The 11,451-nt window shown below is 54.1% G+C and overlaps 1 protein-coding gene across 2 annotated transcripts; it reads left to right on the top strand.

Annotated features, from left to right (window-relative positions):
- The first annotated feature begins 1,754 nt into the window (after positions 1-1,754).
- LOC134933265 (collagen alpha-1(I) chain-like) lies at positions 1,755-7,381 on the top strand. Of its 2 annotated transcripts, none has more exons than XM_063928332.1 (2): positions 1,755-3,798; positions 6,334-7,381. In XM_063928332.1, the coding sequence occupies exons 1-2, from the start codon at positions 2,211-2,213 to the stop codon at positions 7,239-7,241; spliced, it is 2,496 nt and encodes an 831-aa protein (XP_063784402.1). In that variant the 5' UTR covers positions 1,755-2,210; the 3' UTR covers positions 7,242-7,381. The 2 variants fall into 2 exon arrangements, with proteins under 2 accessions (XP_063784402.1, XP_063784403.1); XM_063928333.1 differs by lacking the exon at positions 6,334-7,381 and having other exon boundaries at positions 1,755-2,006; positions 3,709-6,302.
- Positions 7,382-11,451: the final 4,070 nt, after the last annotated feature.

Here is an 11,451-nt window from a genome sequence, read left to right on the forward strand (position 1 = left end):
GACCATGTCAATGTCGACCAATAGTGGTCGACCTAATGACTGTCGACCATAACGTGGTCGACCATTCATACCGGAACCGTAAATCTGGCTATGGTGCTAGCCCGTGCCTTCTGAGCCATTTACCTCACTGCACATCCCTGATCATCAACAATACAAGGTATCCAAACTCACCTGCCAAAGACACAAAAAGGCCCCATGGGACCAGCGAGTGGTGGTGCTGAATCCAGTACGGTAGAATAAGCCTAAACCCGTATATTGGTGGGGAGAGCACCTCAAGACCTAAAGCAAGAGCCTACATTCACAATAAGTGGGTGGGGTGGGAACTTCCAAAGATGCAAGAGTCCTCCCAAACAGGAAACCCCTATTACAAACCACTCTTAACGGTAATAGTACTACACACATCATACAATGAAAGGGAACACCCCTTACATTTTTAACCTTAAATGTATGCTGACACAGACCTAGTAGTTTAAATTCCGACATGCATATAAAATGCCTTCTGTTTACCCTTTACAACAATAATACATGTTGTTCAACACTTTAAGTTTAAAAGGTAACGTATATAACTAGTAAAATTGTACATCAAACTTAACACAACAAACACGTGTTAACATCACTATAGCTCTTTCTCAGAGTAAAACAACTGCAAAAAAAAATGAACATATTAACATAATGAGCTAACACAATGAGGAGCTTGAGTAAGGCCAGCACCTCACATAGGAAGGTAGAACGTCTATAATTGAAAAATGTTTTAAAAATAATTATTACACATGCACCACTTCAAACGTACGTTATTTACAAATTGAGAATCCATTTATGTGTGAGGCAATTCTGGATGATCCTGTCTCTAACCTCCTGCCATCCGTATTTACCACATGTTCAGATTTAGAAAAGACCCCTGGTTCATCGCTGCATGCCTCAAAATGATCTCTCTGGCTGTAGGGCAATATTGTGAAGCATAAAGCCCGTACACACGGGTGAGATGTGTGCTGAGCGATCTATCTGTGACCGCTCAGCACACATCTCTCTCCCCGCTCAGCACAGCACGATGTGTGCTGAGCCAGGGGTGCGGACGGGCGGATGGGGGGGGGGGGGGCGCGCTTATTTCACCCAGCGGTGAAATGAGCGACCTGCTAGATTGTCAGGCCAATCTAGCACCAGCGATAGCGACATGCGGGACTGCGCATCGCTATCGCTGTGGGGCATACACACGGAGAGATCCGTGCTTAAGGTCTAAGCAATCTAGTAAGATTGCTAAGAATTTAAGCACAGATCTCTCTGTGTGAACCCCCCTTATAGATTGTATTTACAATGTCTCCGACCTTGGGTTTAACTAAGATCTGATCGCAGCAGTTGGGCAAAACCATGTACACTGCAGGGGGGGGGGGGGGGGGAGGGGGCAGATATAACATGTGCAGAGAGAGTTAGATTTGGGTGGGGTGTGTTCAATCTGAAATCTAAACTGCAGTGTAAACATAGAGCAGATTGTATTTGCCCTCCACAGAAAATAGGATTTTAATACCTACCGGTAAATCCTTTTCTCTTACGTCCTAGAGGATGCTGGGGACTCCGTAAGGACCATGGGGAATAGACGGGTTCCGCAGGAGATATGGGCACTAAAAAGAACTTTAGATATGGGTTTGCACTGGCTCCTCCCTCTATGCCCCTCCTCCAGACCTCAGTTTGATACTGTGCCCAGAGGACACTGGGTGCATTACAGGGAGCTCTCCTGAGTTTCCTGAAAGAAAGACTGCGTAAGGAATATAATATGATAGCAGCAGCATAAACACGCCGTCTGTGCTTGCAGAGCGCTGCTTGGTGCATCACTTTGGCCTGCAAGGGGTTAAGGTTTTTTGTAGTGGGAGGAACGTTGAGTGAGGAACTGGTAGGCCATTGGCCGGATTGTGGAAAGGGGCTGTACAGCCTGGATATAGGTGGCTAACCCACCATTTCCTGCCTCTTTCAGTGTCTTCACGCAGGCAGTGCAAGTATTGTTCATTTATTCAGTAAATATACTTTAATTTTTCTTCTCTTTTTTCCTTATCTTTTTCCTTATCTTCTCTTTCCTATATTCCTACTGCTACATTCATCCTATTCCTAACTTTTTTATTCTTCTTCTCCTACTTACTGCTTGTTTTTTATAACATATTGGAGGTGATTGCTGGGTATTCCCCCACCCCCCCTTGCTGTGACTCCTCTCCCCCCTGGACATGTCGGGGTTACGAAACCCCCCTTCCCGTCCTGCACGCAGCGCTGGCCTCCCCGCCCGGCTGTTAGATTCCCCTGATGTTCCGCCGGGTCGGGGAAGCCCTGCTGCTGCGGATGCTGTATCTGTGAGGGAGACCAGGGCTGTGCGCGGCCGAGCTCGGCCGCCCGCCCGCGCTCCCCCACGTGTGTCCTCCCCGTCTCCTTCCCCGCTGCGATCAGCGGCTGGCGACGGAGCTGCTGGGGCTGCCATGGAGACCAGGGCTGTGCGCGGCCGAGCTCGGCCGCCCGCCCGCGCTCCCCCACGTGCTTCCTCCCCGTCTCCTTCCCCGCTGCAATCAGCGGCGGGGGACGGAGCGCCGGGGAGCAGGAGAAGCCTCAGGCGGCCTGCCAGGGACGGTGTTTTACCGTCCCTGGCCCCGCCGCTTCTTACAGCGGGTGGCCGCGCGGGTCACGTGGGGCGGGGGCGGAGCTCCCGCCCGGCGGCCCGGCGGCTCTCCCCACTTCCCAACACGGCTGCCTCAGTTAATGGGCGGGTGGGGGGTCGCGCGGCAGATGGATTACTGCCTGCGCGTGCGGACAACATGGCGCACAGCAGGGGGGCCCACATGAGGCATACCCCCTCTGTGCCACTACCCCCCCCACCCGTGCGGTCAGCGCCCTCCCGCGTTGGGGTGGGGCGTCGCCCCCGCTCCGCGCCAGCGGGGGGGGCATTATCCATTACAGATAGTGCGGGGCCGGTCGTACGGGGGCGGCCCGCGCCCGCCCGCGGTGTGCCTGCCCGTCCGACCTCCCCTTTCGCGGTGGGGCCCGGGGCGTCGGGCCCATCCAGGACGCCCGCCTTGGCAAGTGGCTCGGCCGCCGCCCGCGGCCGCGCGCCTCCTGGCAGACAGCGGGCGGGGTCGCGCCTGCCAGCTAATCACCCCACTAGGGGGCGGCGTGCGCAGGCGGATCACGACCCAGCACCCACTCCCCGCATCCATTTTTCAACTGCCGACGCTTCCGCGGTCAGCTCTCAGTCCGACGTCGGACTCCTCCCTTCTAGTGGCGACGACTCTCCTGTGGCCGACGCTCGGGTCGGTAGACAGTCGAGGGGTCGGCAGTCTATACGCGGTCTGGCGCAGCCAGACGGTGGTGCCATGATTCCCGACAGTGAGGGATCCTCCGGATCCTTGCTCCCGACGGGAGGTTTGCGTACCGCACGTCGGGCGCATGACGCGCGGAGGAGGTCCGTCCTTACTTCACCTGCCCCTGCGACTGCACCCTTGGTGGACGCCTCCGTCTTGTCCGCCATTTGTGCCGCTGTAGTGTCAGCGGTGGCTCCCTTGTTATCCTCCGTACCCGGGGGACTGGGGCGGCCCACCGCTTCCTTGGCGGATAGCATTGCGCAATCCCTTATTCCACTTCTGTCTACTGGGGCAACTACCCCCCCTTTTGCCCCGCTCCCGGTGGCTGCGGGACCGGAGGCGGTGCAGGGGAACAATGTCTCTTTTGTCTCCCCAGCCACGGTAGTCGGATCGGCAATGGAATCCGCCGGTGTATCCACGAGTCGTTCGGTGGCCGGAGGCGCGGACGGCGTGCCCTCTCGAGCAGGTGAGTCTTCCTCGGACCCTGACTGGTCCAAGGGGAGCGCTAGCGGCTTGGGTTCGGGTACTCGCTCCAGCGCCTCTAGCATAGGTAGCAGCGCAGGCAGGATTTCCGGCAAGCGCAGTAGGCGCAGGCGTCGGGGCACAGATTCCTCCCTTGCCTCTACTTCCTCGGAGGGTCTGTCCTCCTCAGATGGCGGCTTGCACAGGGTGAAGCGTCGTAGACAACGCAAGCGGCGGTATTCCACCTCGTCCGCGTCCCAAGTATCGGTGGAATCAGACACCGTGCACTGCGCCAATACGGCGGTGCAACGTGGACTCAGGCCCCGGATCCGGGACCGTATCCGTAAGGGCCAATATGTGAACATTTTTGCCCTTACCAGCGACGATCGCAAAGCCTTGCTTTCGGCTAAGAAAAAGGGGCAGGGTAGCGAGGACACTTTGCGGTCCTACCAGAATTGGGTCCGCTGCATGTTGATCTTTGCGGCGTGTTACCTAGAGACGCGCCCGGATGAACATATGAACGTGGTGCGCTATCAATTTCTTATACACGTTCTGTACCATAAGTACAAAGGGTCTGCCTGGCGGCGCTACGACGAGGATTTCCGACGCAAACAACATGGCCGGGAGATCTATAACTTTGGTAAAAAAGACGTGGAATTGTGCTCTGAACTGACACAAGGTCCGGCCGCCACAGATGACGGCGGCTCGGCAAGACGATGGGCAAAAAAACCTGCCTCTCGTTCTGCCGGCTTTCGCGGAGGCGCAGGGCGCGCGGGGCATGGGAAATGCTTCGCTTTTAATAATGCACAATGCGACTTGGGGGGGCGATGTCGTTTTCGCCACTCCTGTATCAGATGTGGCGGGGGCCACGGCATTAAAGATTGCCCCAGTCCTGGGACCGGAAGTGCTTTTGGCTCGCAGCCCCGACAGAGTCGCGCTCCCGCGGCCACCGGCGCTAGCCACAGCTCCCACCCCAATTAGACTTTGCGCGCTCATTCCCTGGCTGCGACGATACCCGCGGTTGGGGGACGCCCGATTTTTACACTCAGGTTTCGCGTCGGGTTTCCCCTTGCCGATACATGGACGGGTGGGTCCTGGGACGGGTACTAACCTGCGTTCGGCTCGGGAGTTTCCGGACGTGCTCCGGCACAAGGTAGGGGCGGAGGTTACCTTAGGGAGGATGATAGGCCCTTTCCGGGAGCCCCCCTTGCCAGACTTGGTCTTGTCCCCCGTAGGCGTAGTGCCCAAAAAGACAGCGGGCAAATTTCGCCTCATCCAACACCTTTCCTGTCCTGCGGGGTCCTCGGTTAATGACGCTATCCCTGCTGACCAGTGTAGGGTCGTTTACCTGTCCTTTGATTCGGCCATTGACACCGTACGGTCTTTTGGCCCAGGGGCAGTTATGTGTAAGTTGGACATCCAGTCTGCGTTTCGTCTCCTTCCGCTGCACCCTTCCGCCTTCAGGTTTATGGGTTTTAAGCTGGACGATGGGTACTACATAGATCGGTGCCTCCCTATGGGTTGTTCTATCTCTTGCGCCTACTTTGAGAGATTCAGTTCCTTCCTCCACTGGTGTCTCCAGCAGGCAACGGGGGAACGGGGAATTTCCCACTACTTGGACGATTTTCTGTTTATCGGCCCCTCAGACTCCCCTCGCTGCGTCAACCTGCTGCAGGGGGCTCTGGCCCTCTTTGCGCGCTTCGGGGTTCCGGTTGCACCAGAAAAGACGGAGGGACCCTCCGCCTCCTTGGTTTACCTCGGGATCCAGATTGATACGGTCAGGGGTCTCTGTAGGCTTCCCTCGGACAAGGTGTTGCGTTTACGTGACGGTATCATATATGCGCTGTCCGCGGGCAAGCTCACTCTCAAACAGGCCCAATCCCTATTGGGCCTGTTTAACTTTGCTTGCAAAGTTATCCCCATGGGCAGGGTTTTCTGTAGAAAATTGGAACGGGCTACCGTGGGGGTTAGACGCCCGCATCATTTCCTCAGGTTGTCCCTCGAAATCCGTCGGGATCTAAGCATTTGGGACGAATTTCTTGTTCGTTTCAACGGCACCTGTATTTGGCAGGAGGCGATCGTGTCTAGCCCGACCCTGGAGCTTTTCACGGACGCCTCCGGCGCTTTCGGGTTTGGCGCTTACTTTGCGGGTCGTTGGTGTGCCTCTCCTTGGCCGCATGCCTGGCTTCGCATGGGCCTCACTACGAACATGCTGTTGCTGGAAATTTTTCCTATTCTGGTCGCTTTAGACTTATGGCGCTATGCCCTGCGTAATAAACATGTTGTCTTCTGGTGCGACAATCTGGGCGTGGTTTTTGCCATCAACCGCCAAAAATCCACGTCCTTGCCGGTATTGCGGGTCATTGCGCAGATAGTCTTGTTATGCTTGGTCAACAACATTACGTTGCGAGCAAAACATGTCCCTGGCGTGCGTAACGAAATTGCAGATGCCCTGTCACGCGGCGATTTGCAGCGATTTAGGCGCTTGGCTCCTGCAGCTCTCCTCCATGGGGAATTAGGTCCTGCTTCTGTGTGGCAGGTCATCCACCCGGAATGGAGGCGTTAGCCCACAGGTCATTGGCCCCTGCAACTTTTGCGGCCTATCGGGCCGCCTGGGAGCGGTGGTGTCGCTTCATCCGGGAGAGAGGCCAGTGTGGTAAGACCTCTCATGATTTACTTTTAGATTACATCTGGGTTCTGTACTCCGACGGTATTTCGCGGGCGTCTGTTAACAGGGTTCTGGCAGGTATCTCTTACTTTCTGCAGCTGCGGGGGGAAGCGGATTTTACGAAGTCCTTTTTCCTCCGGCGGGTGTTGAAAGGTTGGGCTCGGGCCACCCCGCCCCTCCCGGATACCCGCCAGCCGATCACCGGTGCTTTGCTGAGGCGGATTTTGGGATCCCTACCGAGCATTTGCTTTTCGGGATACGAGGTTCGCCTCTTCCGGGCGGCCTTTACTATGGCCTTCCACGGTGCGTTCAGGGTGGGTGAGCTGGTGTCCGTCTCTCGGGCTTCGGTCTCGCCCATGCTGGAGGCCCACGTCGTCATCCGCCCCGACGGTTTATGGTGCAAAATTCAGCGATCCAAGACTGACGTAGCCGGCAGGGGGCAGTGGGTTCGAATGGGTCCGGCTCGTGCGCGGGGCATTTGTCCAGTTTCCGCGGCCCGGGCATATTCGTCCATACGGCCTCCAACGCCCACCGGGTGGCTCGTCCACTGTGACGGCGCCCCGTTGACCAGATATCAATTCCGGTCGGTTTTGGGGCGTTGTATTTTGTACCTGGGTCTATCTCCGGCCGACTATGGGACTCACTCTTTCCGCATCGGCGCTGCTTCAGCTGCCGCTGCGGCGGGTTGGTCCGAGGTCGAAGTCCGGGCACTGGGTAGGTGGAGGTCTGGTGCAGTCAGACGCTATATCAGGCCTTTTCCTCCCAGTGCGCCCCTTTGAGGACTAGCCGCTCGTCGCAGTTGCACTTGGTGATTGCGGGGGCCTTGAGGAATTTTTGTTTTATCGTTGGTTTTAATTTCGGCTTTTGCCGGCTAGCGAAGTTTCGTTTTTGCCTCAAGTCAAATTGGGCGGCCCCCCCCCCCCCCCCCCCACACTCCCCCCCCGTTAGGGCTGCAGTCAGGTTTCTCATTTACATACCTTATGTATATCATTCCTAACCTTAGCACACCTTATTTTGCAGGGCGGCGGTTAGATCCGCACTTTCTATGGTTTGTCGGCCATTCCTACATCTACTGGCTGTCCGTGTCGGCTCTGGCTTGCGACACCGCCCGGTTTCCGGAGCTGCAGGCTGTGCGCTGGTTGGGGCGTAGAGGCCTCCGCTGGGATGGCCTGCGGGACTGGCTTCGGGCGGCAGTTGGCCGATTTGGGTACCCCCTGATTTTGGTCTTGCACCTGGGGGGCAATGATCTGGTACGCCGCTCTGGGCTCGACATTCGCCTCGAAATCAGGTGCCAGCTACTGGAACTCATGGCTGACTGGCCGTTTTGCCTCATCCTCTGGTCGGACATCGTTCCTCGGCGGTCTTGGCGCGGAGCCTTTAACCCCGGGGCGATTGACCTGGTTCGGAGGAGGGTCAATTCGGTCGTTGGTCGTGCTGTCCTCCAGCATGGCGGGCTGGTTGTGCCGCACGGTGGCATTTCCTACCGTGACCCGACACAATACCGGTCTGACGGGGTGCATTTGTCCCCGGCTGGCATGCTTATCTTCCTGGAGGACATTATTTACATTCTTAGGTCCCTATAGATAGCTCTTTTCTGTTCATAGTTCATTAAGTCTCTCTAGTTAGTTTTTCTGTTTTTGTTGTGTGGGTTTTTAGTTCGGTGGCGGTGGCAGGTTTGTAACCTGGCAGTTGGCCGGTTTTCAGAACGGTTACTTAAGTTTAATGATGAGTTCACAGTTAGTCAGTTTGGGTGTATTTATAGGTAATTTATATCTTTTAGAATTAGTTTACGGGCATCATTTTCACAAGTGGGCCCATATAATTAGTATAAAACATATGTGGATGTCGGGGCCGGTGGCCCAACTTTTATCCCGTAGGGGCGGAGCGTACCTCCGTCCCTGCAACCGTTGGGGGACAGGGGTAGTGGCAGAAGGTCGACCCCTGTCCTTGGATTTTTGATTCTCGATGTCTGGGATGGAGGCAGCAGGCCGATCCCGGAACATCTGGGGCAGGAGGCTCCCTAACACATATGTTTTTTACTGCTTGTTTTTTATAATGTTTATCACCCATGTTACATTTATTATGTTTAACCGTTCTTCTCCTCGCCACCTTTAGTTAGAGAGGGAAGTCTGCATTTTAGTTTTAGTATTTAATAGGCCTCCCTCTCAGTCAGAAAATAAAAGCTGACCCCTTTCACGCCAACTACAGTTGTGGTGTCTTTATTTCATAAGATAAGTGTGCTTGAGTGGCGCGTGGAAGCATCTGACGTGTGAGGTTTAAGACTGCGTAAGGAATATAATATGATAGCAGCAGCATAAACACGCCGTCTGTGCTTGCAGAGCGCTGCTTGGTGCATCACTTTGGCCTGCAAGGGGTTAAGGTTTTTTGTAGTGGGAGGAACGTTGAGTGAGGAACTGGTAGGCCATTGGCCGGATTGTGGAAAGGGGCTGTACAGCCTGGATATAGGTGGCTAACCCACCATTTCCTGCCTCTTTCAGTGTCTTCACGCAGCCCGCCCTCCCGCCCCCAAAAAAACCGGAACAGAGTTGGTTTTGGTTTTACTATGGGGTTCTTTGTGTCGGCTTTCGGTGGCCGGTTTTCAGAACGGTTACTTAAGTTTAATGATGAGTTCACAGTTAGTCAGTTTGGGTGTATTTATAGGTAATTTATATCTTTTAGAATTAGTTTACGGGCATCATTTTCACAAGTGGGCCCATATAATTAGTATAAAACATATGTGGATGTCGGGGCCGGTGGCCCAACTTTTATCCCGTAGGGGCGGAGCGTACCTCCGTCCCTGCAACCGTTGGGGGACAGGGGTAGTGGCAGAAGGTCGACCCCTGTCCTTGGATTTTTGATTCTCGATGTCTGGGATGGAGGCAGCAGGCCGATCCCGGAACATCTGGGGCAGGAGGCTCCCTAACACATATGTTTTTTACTGCTTGTTTTTTATAATGTTTATCACCCATGTTACATTTATTATGTTTAACCGTTCTTCTCCTCGCCACCTTTAGTTAGAGAGGGAAGTCTGCATTTTAGTTTTAGTATTTAATAGGCCTCCCTCTCAGTCAGAAAATAAAAGCTGACCCCTTTCACGCCAACTACAGTTGTGGTGTCTTTATTTCATAAGATAAGTGTGCTTGAGTGGCGCGTGGAAGCATCTGACGTGTGAGGTTTAAGAAGTTTTGTTATGTTTTTTATTTTCAGGGAGCCTGCTGGTAACAGGCTCCCTGCATCGAGGGACTGAGGAGAGAGAAGCAGACCTACTTAACTGCTAGGCTCTGCTTCTTAGGCTACTGGACACCATTAGCTCCAGAGGGAGTCGTAACGCAGGTCTCTCCTAGCTGTTCGTCCCGGATCCGCGCCGCTGTCCTCCTCACAGAGCCGGAAGATAGAAGCCGGGTGAGTATAAGAAGAAAGAAGACTTCAAAGGCGGCAGAAGACTTCAGATCTTCACTGAGGTAATGCGCAGCGGTAACGCTGCGCGCCATTGCTCCCACACAACACACATACGGCAGGCACTGTAAGTGTGCAGGGCGCAGGGTGGGCGCCCTGGGCAGCAATTTAAACCTCTGGTCTGGCAAAATCAGGACATATATGGGCTCTGCACTGTATTTCTGAGATCCCCCGCCAGTTTTTCAAAGTAATCAAGCGGGACCGAAGCCCGCCGCTGAGGGGGCGGAGCTTGATCCTCAGCACTCACCAGCGCCATTTTCTCCACAGCACACCGCTGAGAAGCTGGCTCCCCGGACTCTCCCCTGCTGAACACGGTGACAGAGGGTTTGAAAGAAGGGGGGGGGGGCACATAATTTGGCGCAGGGTTATATATATTTGTAATAAAAGCGCTATCTGGGTAATTTTTTTCCCTGGGTCATTGGCGCTGGGTGTGTGCTAGCATACTCTCTCTCTGTCTCTCCAAAGGGCCTTGTGGGGGAACTGTCTCCAGATAGGGAGTTCCCTGACTGTGTGGTGTGTCTGTACGCGTGTGTCGGCATGTCTGAAGCGGAAGGCTCTTCTAGGGAGGAGGTGGAGCAAATGAGTGTGGTGTCTCCGTCGGCAACGCAGAATCCTGACTGGTTGGATATGTGGAATGTTTTAAATGCAAATGTGAATTTATTGCACAAAAGGTTGGACAAAGCTGAATCCAGGGAATGTACAGGGAGTTTAGCCCTGCCTTTCACTATGTCACAGGGACCTTCTGGGTCTCAAAAGCGCCCACTATCCCAAATAGTAGACACTGATACCGACACGGATTCTGACTCCAGTGTCGACTACGATGATGCAAAGTTGCAGCCAAAATTGGCTAAAAGTATTCATTATATGATTATTGCTATAAAAGAGGTGTTGCATATCACGGATGAACCCTCTGTCCCTGACACGAGGGTCCACATGTTTAAAGAAAAGAAAACTGAGGTAACCTTTCCCCCATCTCATTAGCTGAACAAATTATTTGAAAAGGCTTGGGAATCTCCAGACAAAAAACTGCAGATTCCCAAAAGGATTCTTATGGCGTATCCTTTCCCGACTAAGGACAGGATACGGTGGAAATCCTCCCCGAGGGTAGACAAAGTGTTAACACGCTTATCCAAAAAGGTAGCGCTGCCATCTCAAGATACGGCATCCCTCAAGGATCCGGCGGATCGCAGGCAGGAGACTACCTTGAAGTCTATTTACACACATACTGGTACCTTACTCAGACCGGCGATAGCGTCGGCTTGGGTTTGTAGCGCTGTAGCAGCGTTGACAGATACCTTATCTGCTGATATAGATGCGCTGGATAAGGAAACCATTTTATTGACCCTGGGTCATATTAAAGATGCTGTCCTATATATGAGAGATGCTCAGAGAGACGTTGGCCTACTGGGTTCCAGAGCCAATGCTATGGCGATTTCGGCTAGACGAGCCCTATGAACCCGACAATGGACCGGCGATGCCGACTCGAAGAGGCATATGGAGGTTTTACCTTACAAGGGTGAGGAATTGTTTGGG

Source organism: Pseudophryne corroboree, chromosome 6 (assembly GCF_028390025.1).
Source record: "Pseudophryne corroboree isolate aPseCor3 chromosome 6, aPseCor3.hap2, whole genome shotgun sequence".
Taxonomy (NCBI): Eukaryota; Metazoa; Chordata; class Amphibia; order Anura; family Myobatrachidae; genus Pseudophryne; species Pseudophryne corroboree.

Excerpts from the sequence above, each read along its gene's own strand:
- LOC134933265 (XM_063928332.1), top strand. The coding sequence starts at position 2,211 with ATGTCGGGGTTACGAAACCCCCCTTCCCGTCCTGCACGCAGCGCTGGC. Across the intron at positions 3,799-6,333 it reads CGGCGTGCCCTCTCGAGCAG|GTCATCCACCCGGAATGGAG; the intron begins GTGAGTCTTCCT and ends TCTGTGTGGCAG.